The sequence below is a fragment of the Brachionichthys hirsutus genome, chromosome 15 (genome assembly GCF_040956055.1).
Source record: "Brachionichthys hirsutus isolate HB-005 chromosome 15, CSIRO-AGI_Bhir_v1, whole genome shotgun sequence".
NCBI classification, from domain to species: Eukaryota; Metazoa; Chordata; class Actinopteri; order Lophiiformes; family Brachionichthyidae; genus Brachionichthys; species Brachionichthys hirsutus.
In genome coordinates, this window is record NC_090911.1 from 10,635,994 (window position 1) to 10,648,814 (window position 12,821).

A 12,821-nucleotide genomic window follows, 5' to 3' on the forward strand; every position below is an offset into this window, starting at 1 on the left:
CAATCTCAAATTCTAATGAAAGGGAAAGTATATGCTTAGAAGGCTGTACAGTTTTATACTAATACCACCCAAACTGTTTTGATCGATTCTTTCCAAGTTCCTCATATCTGAAATGTTTCCTACAGTGTCCTAGAATCATCATTTTTAATATGGTATTAATAATAAGAAAGATAGAGACACTACTCAGTTGAAACAGTATGAACCTGCTTCTAAATTATTATTAGCAGCACAATCCAGGAAGTTTCAGTCAATTCACATGGAAAAATTGTAAATATTTATTCAGGAAAACATTAAAAGTAGATTTTTTTCATTTATTGCAATGAATCAGTATAAATTGTATGTGCAGTGAATACATATTGTATATAAAGAGTATGTAGTAATGTATGTACAGTAGATATGTATGCAGTATGTACATTAAGTACTGTATGTATTTAAATTGTATATATATATATACGCAGTAAGTACGTTATGTATTTCAATCTAAACAGCACATCCACTAACAATGTACGAAATGCATTTGTTGAATTTTACTTCCGTAGTAAATTATGCTTAAAATAAAACCCGCAAAAAAAAACCATATACTCATGTCGTTTGGGCCTCACGGGATACTGTACTCCAAAGGACACGTGATCAGGAAATGCTATAAATACGAGTGCGACACCCGTACGCTTGCGTGACGGACGGACAGAGTCGGGAGTGCTATGGCGTCGACGAGCCGGTGCGTAGTAACTTTGACCGATTTTCAATTTTCATTCTTCTAGTGAGACTTTTGGAATTTACGTTTCCTTAAAGGTGTCGGTTTAACGGGGGGAACGTCATGTTAGAGAGCTAGCTTGTTAGTCGTTGCTAGAAGTCACAGCCGCTGTCATCATATTGTATTTCACAGCGCTAGCCTCCAGTATGGTGGACTTCGTTTGGCTAGCTTGAGCTTCCCGGCGTTCGGTAACGTTACGGCGGTGCTGAACTGTCCAATAAGTGTCTAAATAATTGTTGTTAGCGGTCTCGGGGCTCTGTCTGCTGTTGACATATCGGTTAACGCGACTGGAGGTGAAACATCCCTCACCTGAATATCCGGATTCTCATGTTGACACAGTCCAAGAACTTCAGGCGTTTCTGATCTTTCGGTCTCCGTTGCCCATTCATGTGATCAATAAACTGATGTGGGAGAATATTAACTGGAGGTTCCTTCTAAACAACAGAAGAAGAAAATGATGTGGAAGCATTAAAAAAACAAACATTTGAATCACCTCAGTGGTTATCTTTCTATTGTACTTGTACACGCTTTGTGTTCTATTACACGTCATTCTGCTCGCAGGTTGAATTCTTTAGGACATCAGAGTTTACTCGGCCTGTTTTCATTTTCTTTCTCCTCTTTCTTTGTCTTTGTCGCTGAACTGCGCTGCTATTGTTGCAGAGACGGTCTCGCGCTTCCCAGGGTTCATTGTCCCAACCACCCCGATGCCATCCTGGTGGAGGACTACCGGGCGGGGGACATGATTTGCCCTGAATGTGGGCTTGTAGTAGGTGAGTGTGTGCGCTTGTAGCTCCGTTTAATTTTTGGTTTTGTTAGAAGCGTAGAGTTCGGTGCTGGAACGCGTCCTTCCTCTGCGTTTCGGTTTCCTGTTGTTGATCTCTTTTTACATCTTTGTTCTAAATTCTTCTCACCTCAGAGTCAGACGTTCAAACTCGTCTGCTTTCGGCATTCGAGCAGCGACGGCTTGCAAAAATATTTGTGTTTTTTTTTCATGAGGTTTCAACACCTTTGCTCCTGAGAATATCGTGATTGCTCTGGAACTCAAATTGCATTAAGACTCAAAATGAAAATGTTTTTCACAAAGCCAGTTTCATTCTGTATCTATTTCTTAAATGTAATCTACAGATGTGAACAACCTAGTGAACCAGCTGTAGAAGGAAATGTTCTTTATAATTTAAGTGATGGAAGTGCCTCTAATTTCTTTGCTCCGGCCAGAGACAAGAATTATCAGATATAAAAAAAAAAAAAAGAAGAAACACCCACATCAGCGTTGCTGCTGCAAGAACAAATCATTTTGCACAGGACGTAAAGATGAAGACATTACCGTCAATTTTGTTTTACAATTGTTTGACGTGTACTTGTAGCCGAGGCTAGTCATTTATTTAATATGTAATTTATCGTAATACACGCGCAGGTATACATGGTGTACTTAACAGGAGATGCGGACTGCAGATGGGGATCTGTAATGGAACACAGTCCTCCTCTAATGAGCCCCCTGAGCACAGGGCAGGTCAGGCGGGAGCTGAAGCGCTTTCTCTTCCTGCTCCCTTCGGGATCAGCTGGCCTCCAGATATTAGAAAGACAGGATTAGACTAGCAGAAATCTAATCCTCCCGTACACGACACAGTTCAAAGAACAGTCAGTCTCGATAACTGGAATACGGTCATGTTCGGATGGTTTACCCTGAATCTTTGATGGCTTTGATCATTTTGCAACAAGGAAACGGTTACGGCTGAGGCAGATCCAAAGCCACAATGTCGAGAACGGGGCGGAGTCATAAAACCGATGCGCTGAATGACATGGCTAATTATTCAGGAGGGACGTGCAGCCGTTTATGAATGTGTGAGCAGGTGATTTGGTCTGGATCCAGATAATGTGGGGGGGCTGCTGTCTTTATTTAAGGCTTTGACAAAGAACATTTTCTGAATAATACCTAAAAGCTTCTGAATTGCTGCGTCGGAGCGTTTGAAGTTGGCGGCGCTTTGCGCTCTGGGAGCCGCTCCGGTTTCACGCTGATTTTTAAAACGTTCAAACCGTTGCCCCTCAGGTGATCGAGTCATTGACGTCGGCTCAGAGTGGAGGACGTTCTCCAATGAGAAGGCCCTCAAAGATCCATCCCGAGTGGGCGACGCCCAGAACCCACTGCTGAACGGAGGCGACCTCACCACCATGATCAGCAAGGTTGGCCTCGCGGCGTCCGGCGAGTAGATCTTCAAGTTATTATAGCTTCGCTTGAATTCCACCGTTTTCCACTGCAGGGAACGGGCGCGGCGAGTTTTGATGAATTCGGAAACTCCAAGTACCAGAACCGCCGGACTATGAGCAGCTCGGACCGAGCCATGCTCAACGCTTTTAAAGAAATCAGCACCATGGCGGATCGCATCAACCTGCCGAGGAACATCGTGGTGAGTTTCAGACGCGTCTGAAGTACGAGCGGCGAGTGTGCCGAACGCCGGAACGGGCTGAGAAGACTGAAAGTTCTGCTTCCTTAAAAATGTTTGTTCTTCAGGACCGAACGAACAATTTGTTCAAGCAGGTTTACGAGCAGAAGAGCCTGAAGGGTCGGGCCAACGATGCCATCGCTTCGGCCTGCCTCTACATCGCGTGCCGACAGGAAGGCGTTCCAAGAACCTTTAAAGGTCGGCGTGAACCTTTTTTCCCTCTTTGCTGTCTGCTCCGTTTCTCAGGTTGCGAGTTTCTAGGGAGGGAACTACTTTTTAATTCACAGGGATATCCTTTTATATAAAATGAAAAGGATTCATCCAGGAAATACGATGCACTTCATCCACGCAGAAAGAGTCCTCCGTCGTTTATTTATTTTTAATTTATCCTTCCTCCGCCCCATTAATCGTCATCTTCTCGCTTTTCCCGACGCAGAGATCTGCGCCGTCTCTCGCATCTCCAAGAAGGAAATTGGCCGGTGCTTCAAGCTGATCCTGAAGGCACTGGAGACGAGCGTCGACCTCATCACCACTGGGGACTTCATGTCCCGCTTCTGCTCCAACCTGGGCTTGCCCAAGCAGGTCCAGATGGCGGCCACCTACATCGCCAGGAAGGCCGTGGAGCTCGACCTGGTGCCCGGCAGGAGCCCCATCTCGGTGGCCGCCGCGGCCATCTACATGGCTTCCCAGGCCTCTGCGGAGAAGAAGACACAGAAGGGTGAGAATAGCACACACACATGGCGTCCGTTTTCTTTTTTCTAAGGTTCTAAACAAAAAAGCAGGCTTCAGATTTCATGAACTCTGATGCCTCCGCAGAAATCGGAGATATCGCCGGCGTCGCAGACGTGACAATCAGACAGTCCTACCGGCTCATCTACCCCCGCGCCGCAGAACTGTTCCCTCCGGACTTCAAATTTGACACCCCCGTCGATAAGCTGCCACAACTGTGAACATGCTGTCGTCCCGCCGTACTCACGGGGGGGGGCGTTGGAATGAAATTAACACATTCCAGTGCTTGCAGGAGCGGCTTCGCAGGCTGTGCTCACACTATTTTTATTTTTATTTGAGTGTATATACTGCAACGTGTATATATGTCCAAGTGGGGAAATGTGACTGGCGCTTGCGATTTCAGGCTTTCACGCCGAATACACGAGTTTGCTCTTTGTAGGAAAATGAGCAAGCGCCTATTTTGTTAGTTTGTTTGAATTGTTTTCAAGTAATTTAACAAATAAAAATATTTCATTAAAGCGTGTTGATCTTATTGCCGTGGAGACGATCCGCTGGACCAATCGGCTAACTGATGGGTGGGCTGCTGACAAACAATAGTGACTCAGTTTAGTGAAATGTAAGAGCATTGACGTTGGAATGTACTTCACAAAAAGGGTTTCATGTCAGGAATTAAATGTAAATAATAAAAAAAAACCTGTATCACAATTTAAACATTGAATATGCTTTATTTTCAAACTAGATTACAGTAATATATTTATGAATACTATACAGGCAGTTCAATGTCTGAAGTTTAAATTATACCATCGTGCAGAATGGAGGATAAAGATTGCCCCCCCCATGAACAAACAAGCTGTCTTTCTTTCGGCTTGTCCCATCAGGGGGGGGGTCGCCACAGCGAATCAGCCTTCTCCACTTCACCCTGTCCTTTGCATCGTCCTCGCCAACACCAAACACTCATGTCCTCCCTCCCTACGTCCATGTATCTTCTCCTGGGTCGACCTCTAGCCCTGTTCCCTGGCAGCTCCATCCTCAGCATCCTTCTACCGATATAGTCCCTGTCTCTCCTCTGGACATGTCCAAACCATCAAAGTCTGGTCTCTCTGACCTCGTCTCCAGAATGTCTAACCTTCACTGTCCCTCTTGTCTCGTTTCTAATCCTATCCAACCTAAAGAGTGTGAGGTGTCAATAAATCCACTTCCTGTTGCTACACAGGAAATGAAATAAGTAAAATACTGCCGAGTCAACCCTGAGCTCTTCGTAGAAGTAAACAAACACGGATTGATCGACACACAAGGACTCGGTGACACCGTCTGGTCCTTAAAAAACTTAAACCGTGTCTAAAAGAAGGAATGACAAAATAAATGTAGAGATTTAAAAGTGCATTACATCCTTACGGTAGACATGTATTTTTGCTCAAATGGCTGGTGTAAACATGACCGCAGAGTTTCACACATGAATAATTATTCATTTGGATCTTAAAACCTGTCAGGTGTCGGATACTGCCTGAGGGCAGCAGCATTTACATTTGTAATCACCTATTTATGGAGCGGCGGGTATTTCCAGTCCGAACTGGTGTGATATTTAAAAACCAGTAGGCAACAATGTTTAAATGTAAAATGCACACGCTGAAATGATATTTTTTTTGCACCACGTCCGTTTTTTTGTCAACATAAAAATGACGGAGAGATACAAGCAGCCAAATCCTTCACAACAAATGTCGCATAAGTTAATAATTCGTCTTTTGATACTCTGACTTTCTACATTATTCCTGTTCTGGTTTCATATTTAACGTTAAACAAAACACAGGAACTTCAAAGAGACGTAAACAGGTCAAATTGAGGTCATGTTTACTTTCACTAGTTCCGCTCTTCTTCTTGCTGCGGCGGCGTTTCAGCACCGAAAGCCGCTGCCCCCTTCTGTCAGCGCCAGGTACTGCATTTGTACCAACTCAACTGGGGCGCCAGAATAATTTTCTAAATATCAAAATATTTTATGGTCAGGGGGATTAAAAGGTTAAACCGAGGTGTTTTGACTGTCAAGGGGGACAAATACAAGTCAAGTCAATATTACAAATGTTTAATTTGTGCATTCATGATGGGCAACAAACACGGAAGAAATGCCATTCCTGTTTTGTTTTTTTCTTTTAAACACCGGGATGAACCGCAACAGTCGTGAGTATTGGTGTACCATCCATAAAGCTTTTTTTCTGCCTGTTCCGACATGCACAAGCAAAGAATAAAAAAAACTGTACAATCTATTTTCATTCTTAAGAAATGCAGATAATTAAAACGGATAAAAATTAGTGCTTTCAGATAAATTGTGAACATGAACATACAGTATGTATAACATACCCTGCCCTCCCCTGTAGTGATTTCTTATCAACAGGAAGTCAGCTGGTTGCACTGGAACACTTGACACAGATCACAGAACTGTAGGGGGGGGGGGGTTGACATCGATAAAGGTCTCTCTGATCGTCATCGGTCCTAAAACCTCGTGGAGACTCATCCTGCTGCTTCGTGGATGAATTTGGTTTTCGGTAGCTGTAACTGAGACTCGCTTTGAGGTAACAAGAAAATGTTTTTTTATAACAAGCGAGACAACTGAACTCAGCTCGGGAACAACGATTGAATGTTAAAGGTTTGATTTCAGTGCTTCAAGTAAACTGAAACATCAAGCGGCACTTTGAATTCCCCAAAGCCGAGTTCATCTTAAGGTGAATTACACAACCACTAGAGGGCGCCAGGCTGGCCAACCTATTTTAAATGATTCCTTGCGATTGATCCGAGAGCTTCAGCGGGACACAAAGACACCAAGCGTTGGGTTTCACATCACGAAGCAGCAGTAGTCGTCGTCAAGATGCTGGATGCAGCTGATCGATCAATTTCATCACGAGATAAACGTCTTACAGCGATGGAGAGGACCTCGCAATGAACGAAAGAACACGATAAAAAACACGACTGAATATAATCTGTACACGTCTGGAGACGGTGACACTGAATAGCATGATTGTGATGTTTCCGTCTTTTCGGAGTTCATATGAAAAACATTCTCAGTGGTCAGACAATAGACACGACGAGGAAGAGGAGGAGGAGGAGGAGGAAGCGTCTCTCCTCCTCCGCTCTCTGGCAAGAGTTTCACTTGTTTTCGCTCTTTTTTTATATATATATAAAAAAAAATAATTCAAAAAGTTCTTCATGTGTATTAAAAAAATAAGTCGGGGGGGGGGGGGGGGGGGTCCTCGGGAGACTTCTGGAGTTTCTTCTCGGTGGCCGTTTTTTGTGTGGCGGCTCAGGGAGCCACATTTGCCGCTGCTCCTCCACCAAAGGAGAGGAGGTGTGAGCGACAGCCATCGCTTGCTGGTTGGTCGGTTCACAGTGGGTGGGGGGGGGGGGGGTCGGGGGGGCTAGCACCAGTCAGCGATGTAATCAAAGTCAGAGAACATGTTCTGCTCGTCAGAGTTCAGCGCCCTGGCTTCCCGGGGCGGCGTTAGGATCGGCGCCTCGGAGGTAAATTCCTCGTCGAAGTTGCTGACGTCATTGGAGCCCTGAATGGTCGGCACAAACGGCGGCTTCACCTTCTTGGCCAGCAGCCCGCTCCAATCCGTGTTCTACCAAGAAACAGAGCGCGCGTTTTAAAGCGCCGCCACCGAAAGAGCGACCGTAAAGTGGAAAAGAGAAGATTTGAAATGGAGGTTTGTGGCTCCTGACCCTGAAGAAGAGATGCTTCTTCACCTCCTCCGCGTCCTTCTCGCCGGCTCCCAGCCTTCGTTCGGGGCTCCTCCTCAAAAGCTGCACAGGAAAACATAAAAAAAGAAATCAAACTGCCAACAAGCACCAGCCCCCCCCCCCAGTCGCTCTACACACCCTCCTCATGATGGAGATGGCCTCGGTCGAGAGGAACCGCGGGTAGCGGACCTCGTCGTTGACGATGCTGTCGAACACCTCCTCCTCATCGTCGCCGGGGAACGGCGACTGACGAAGAGTGGGTGAGAAAGACAACGAAAATGAGGCGCCGCGGCGACGCTCCAGGCGCCGAACGTTCTTGAGCGGAGGGCGCACTCACCTCCCCGACCAGCATCTCAAAGATCAGGACGCCCAGCCCCCACCAGTCGACGGCACGAGTGTACGACGTCTCAGTTAAAACCTCTGGGGCTAAAAACTCGGGGGTCCCGCAGAACGTGCTCGTGCGATCCCGGAAACCCATTCCTGGAAGGAGAACAGAAAAAGACCGTCGTTTCTTGGGGGGGGCGGGGGGGGGGGTTCCTGAATGTTAGCGGCCGTCGGTTTAATGGTTACGACACGGATTTCTATTTCACCTTCTTTACAAAGCCCGAAGTCGGCGATCTTTACGTATCCCTCGGTATCCAGGAGAAGATTATCCAGCTTCAAATCTCTGCAAGTAAAAAATAAAATAAAATAAAGAGTAAAGCTCGAGGCGCCACCAGAAGAACCGGATCCACCTTTACTTTCCTCACCTGTACACAATCTTATGGTCGTGTAAAAACTGCAGACCCAGAACGACGCAGGCGGCGTAGAACCTGCGGAGACACACGCGCACGCGCGGCTCGTTACGAACCGCCGCTCAAACGGAAAGACAAAAGCGGCGCCGCGGCCACTCACACGGCCCGGGACTCGGAGAAAACGTCGGCGTGGATGTGCATCATCAGGTCGCCGCCCGCCGCGTACTCCATGACGAAACAAACGTGCTCCTGCGTCTGGAAACACGCAAACAGGTTGACCAGGAACGGGTGGCGGACGCTGTTGACCGTCTCGAAAATCCTCTTCTCGCACATCAAGCTGGCAGAAAGGAGGAAGAGGAGGAGGAGGAGGAGGAGGAAGTTGCAGGCGAGCCCGATATGAAGATGGATGACGTCACAGCGCTTTACCTGTCCACCTCATCGCGCGCCACGATGTCGCCTTTCTTCAGAGCTTTGATGGCGAACATCTCCCCTGTACTTTTATATTCCGCTAGCAACACCTGGGAAGGGAAGAAAAAAAAAAGAAGCTGTTGGTGTTTTAATACACAGAACAATGATCTGCCACCGGACAGCCAGGTGTGGAAATGAAACGCACCTTTCCGAAGTGACCGCGTCCGAGGACGGCCACGCATTTGAAATCCTTGAGGCTGAAGCGGAACTGCTCTTCTTCCCTGGAACAGGAGGAGCGTTTACGTCCATCATGAGTGAAATCCATCCACGTCACGATTCCTCCAATCAGCAGACGGCTCTCGTACCTGATCTCGGCATCCTTCTGGAAGGCTGAGATCTCCAGGTCCGAATGCTGGATCTCCTGCTCCACCAGTCTCTCCAGCTCCGCCGGCACCGCTATGCTGTTCCTCTTGTTCAGGAAGTCAAAAGAGGCGAGGGCGTCCTGCGGAAGGAACGCAGGAACGGTTAGAATTCAACGACGCAACCGGAGATACTTGTTTACGTCTGGCGTGTCGTCACGAGAACCGCAGGAGTAGAAGGAGGTTCTGTTTTCAGACGCCGCTGTTGGTTTGCTAGCTGGATTACGGGAAAAACTGCAGATGAAGAAAATCTGAAGATGGTCTAACCCGTCTGGATAGAAAATAATCTGGATTTTCCCCATTTACTGATAATGGAGGCTTTTAGAAAAAAATCTGCATTCAATTCATTCACCAGAAATCAGTCATAAAGGGGTCTGATATGACCCGTCTGGATAAATGTCTTCTGGATCTGAGCCAGAATGAGGTCGGGAAAATATTATTAACATTGAAAACCATTTAAGGATTAAAAAACTGTTAAAAATACTCCGATTCACTTTTACTTTTCATGGTTGGTGTATAAACGTGGCCAATGTAGAACCTTTTGATGACAATCCAGATCTGCTTTTCTAGTTCAGCGCTTTATAAATCTACAGACATTAAAGTCCGTACCTGGACTTCGTCCTTGTTGGGAATCTTATCCTGCGCCGGCGGTTGTTGTTGGATGCCGTCGGGTGCCGGGAAGCGCTTGGGTCCGAGGATGGGCTCTCTGTCGAAGTCCAGCTTGGTCACCAGAGGGTCGCTGCGTGTGAAGAGAGGCACACAGTTTTAACGGCGCCTCTTTCAGAGCGGACGCCCTTTTCTTTCTGCTTGTGTGGCCGAGGGGGGGGGGGGGGGGGTACCCGCTGTGGGAGGGGGAACCGGGCAGGCTGCTGGGCCCGGTGTCGGCCGCCTGCGGGCTGAAGGAGTTGGTGCTGACGTTCGGAACGGCTCTCCTCACCAGGCGGCCCCAGGTGGCGATGTTGATGTTCATCTGAGGGGCTCGCAGGAAGGTTTTACCTGGTGAAGAGGGGGGGGGGGGGGGGCGGGGGCCAGAGAGAGAGAGAGAGAAAAGATGAGAAGAAGAAAAAGCGCAAACAGAAAAAAGACAAATAAAGTTTAACTGGAATATTTGGATTATGAGACACACGATGGTTTTCCTGTGTAAGAACACACACACACAAATACGCACACACACACACACACGCGCGCGCACACACACACACACACACACACACACACACACACACCTTGCTGCTTCGAGAAGATCTTCTTTTGCCTCTGCAGCTTCGGTCGTCTCTCAATGACGGGATTGAAAAACGTCACCTAGAGAAAAGGGGACAAACGTTGACGTCCGAGGAGACGGACGCCGTCTCCTCGGACGTCTCTGCGGGAGCTGCTTTATGGACGGACTGTTCCGCTGCTGCGTAGAAACCAGCCCCGGGGCACCTTTCAACACTTTGCTCGTGTCGGATTTGTGTTTGCACCTCGGCGAACAGCATCCCCTGCGGCTCCAGGTAGAGACACATCCCGTGACGCTGGTTGTCCAGGAAGTCCTCCAGTCGCAGGAACTTGACGGCGCAGAGCGAACGCCAGTCACGCCAGTACACGGAGATCTCCAGCTCACGGGACTGCAGGACGCAAACCGGCACACAGAAGCACAAACGCACACCGATGAGAAACACGCCCAGACGGACCGGGCCGACGGCACCGCCATGGATCGAGAGCGCGCTACCCGGTCCAGCTCCAGCGTGAACTTCTGGTCCCAGGCCTGGTTGCTGACGGGCCTCCAGGTCGTCTGGCCCACTACCGTGTTGTCCAGCTTCAACACCGCGCTGATCTCACCTGGGGGGAGACGTGCGAGACAGTCGGCGCTGGAGACGGAGTCGTCCCGCGCTGCGGTGGGCTCGCAGGAGGCCGGGTCTACTCACTGGAAAGCTCCTCGCTCTTCGTCAGGTTTCTGGAACTCACGCTGCGGTTCCGGTTCGCTCGGCTGATGAAGGAGGAGCGCGTCTCGCTGGGGCTCCATCCAGGCAGCGGGACGGACGCAGCTTTGGACCGGCCAGGGACATTTTCCAAAAGATCCTGACAGCCCATGAGCCTCACGTCCAACGTGCCTGAAAGGAGACGATCGATCACAGACCGATCCGCCGATCATCGATAGCCGCCACCGCGTCTTACCGTGAGCGCGGCGGGCTTGGTGACGGTGCTGTACTGGTTCTGCGTGGCGATGATGCTGGATCTGGGACTCAGGGCCGGGAGGACAGCAGGGACAGCTCTTCCCGTGATGCCGCTGCTGCGAGGGTGGTTCTTCGGCAACTCGTTGAGGCGCTGCTCCAAGGAATAGCGCAGGAGGTCGAGCTTTTGACTGGACTCATCAAAACGAGCCTGGGCCTGAAACACAAGCAGGAAGGAAGACGAAACGAGGGGACGCATCAATAAACGGACGCCTCCGGGCTCGGATGACGAGAATCCGGCTCCTGCCGGATTGAAACAATCCCCGAACCTCCGAATGAGCTTTTTTTTCCGTGACCTTTCCCGAGCCCAGGAGTTTCATGACGTTTCTTGGCTCCCTCGGCCACGGCGGACTCGATCTTGGCGTGGTGACACAGCTCTTCCACCCGCAGGTCCAGCGGGCTGATGATGGGCTTGTCTGGGGGGGGGGGGGGGGCACATGGAGGGGTTCCTTCATTTTAGACCAGAGACGGTCACCCCGGCGATCGATGGCCAGAGGCTCGGCTCACCCATCAGGTCGTTGTCGAAGCTCAACTCGTTGGCCTGGCTGGCCTTGAGGATCTGCATCCGGATGAACTCGATCTTCGTCTTGCTGTCCTGAAGCATCTGCTGCGCGTCGCTAGTAACTTACGGTCCTAAGATCAGAAGACAGACACCAATCAATATAAAAAAATGTCATTGAAAATCCCATTTACAGCTTCAAACGTCAGTAAAACGCCGTTATCATCAACTCCGATTCGCTTTTACTTTTCACGGTTGGTGTATAAAGATAGCGAGAACAATCTGGAACATTTCGGTGCTGATCCAGATCACAATGTGGAGTGTAAATCCACTCAGGAGGGGGAACGAGCTGCCCTGGCGGAGGGTCTGCGATCTCCGAGTGCTTAATGGTTTTCCATATTTTGAGTGAGTTTACACCAAAACCACACGGAAACAAACGAGGTAATAAAATCTCATTTGTAATCTGTCGCCTTGATATGGAGGGCACGATCCAGAGAAGGGACGGGAGCAGAGCCAGATTCGGCAACGTGGCTTTGATGAGCAGGATGAGCAGATCCCGGCGCTCCAGCTGTCACTCGTCCCGGTGACTTAGGCTAAATGATAGCTTCTGAGCACACAAGAGCTGTTAGAGCTCAGAGAACAAACGACAGTATGACAAATCGCATGTGTCAGAGCAGTTCTCATGTCCCCCCCCCCTACAGCGAAGCAGTAAAAGCAAACGTTCCACCTGCGGCAGACCGGAACCTGGACACTTTGGTTTTCAAGAGATCACACGCCTCAAGTTACCGTAAGCTTTAAAGTGAAAGTATTTATGCGTCTGGGAATCCCTTCCAAGCCTCTGGGTCATGATGCAACACAGGCACGAAGAGGAACTCGTTTAGAACCGAAGGTAAGCAGA

General features: G+C 48.8%; 2 protein-coding genes across 2 annotated transcripts in view; one reads left to right on the forward strand and one right to left on the reverse strand.

The window, feature by feature from the left end:
* Positions 1-628: 628 nt before the first annotated feature.
* gtf2b (general transcription factor IIB) lies at positions 629-4,442 on the forward strand. The gene is made up of 7 exons (XM_068748744.1): positions 629-718; positions 1,415-1,524; positions 2,802-2,935; positions 3,013-3,159; positions 3,264-3,393; positions 3,632-3,913; positions 4,012-4,442. The coding sequence occupies exons 1-7, from the start codon at positions 702-704 to the stop codon at positions 4,143-4,145; spliced, it is 954 nt and encodes a 317-aa protein (XP_068604845.1). The 5' UTR covers positions 629-701; the 3' UTR covers positions 4,146-4,442.
* A 2,886-nt stretch (positions 4,443-7,328) lies between these two features.
* Positions 7,329-12,821, reverse strand: part of pkn2a (protein kinase N2a) — a 10,529-nt gene continuing 5,036 nt past the window's right edge. Inside the window, 21 exon segments of the mRNA XM_068748932.1 lie at positions 7,329-7,532; positions 7,633-7,713; positions 7,789-7,896; positions 7,988-8,130; positions 8,241-8,317; positions 8,400-8,462; positions 8,545-8,721; positions 8,811-8,902; positions 8,998-9,073; positions 9,158-9,294; positions 9,821-9,950; positions 10,051-10,207; positions 10,438-10,513; positions 10,675-10,818; positions 10,923-11,032; positions 11,119-11,304; positions 11,359-11,581; positions 11,694-11,750; positions 11,752-11,840; positions 11,932-12,039; positions 12,042-12,057. Of these exon segments, the coding sequence (XP_068605033.1) occupies positions 7,329-7,532; positions 7,633-7,713; positions 7,789-7,896; positions 7,988-8,130; positions 8,241-8,317; positions 8,400-8,462; positions 8,545-8,721; positions 8,811-8,902; positions 8,998-9,073; positions 9,158-9,294; positions 9,821-9,950; positions 10,051-10,207; positions 10,438-10,513; positions 10,675-10,818; positions 10,923-11,032; positions 11,119-11,304; positions 11,359-11,581; positions 11,694-11,750; positions 11,752-11,840; positions 11,932-12,039; positions 12,042-12,057 (2,454 nt within the window).

What these genes read in the sequence shown, in the direction of transcription:
- gtf2b (XM_068748744.1), top strand. An exon ending in ACCTGCCGAGGAACATCGTG is followed by an intron (nt 3,160 to 3,263) that starts GTGAGTTTCAGA and finishes TTTGTTCTTCAG; the next exon opens with GACCGAACGAACAATTTGTT. An exon ending in GGAGAAGAAGACACAGAAGG is followed by an intron (nt 3,914 to 4,011) that starts GTGAGAATAGCA and finishes ATGCCTCCGCAG; the next exon opens with AAATCGGAGATATCGCCGGC.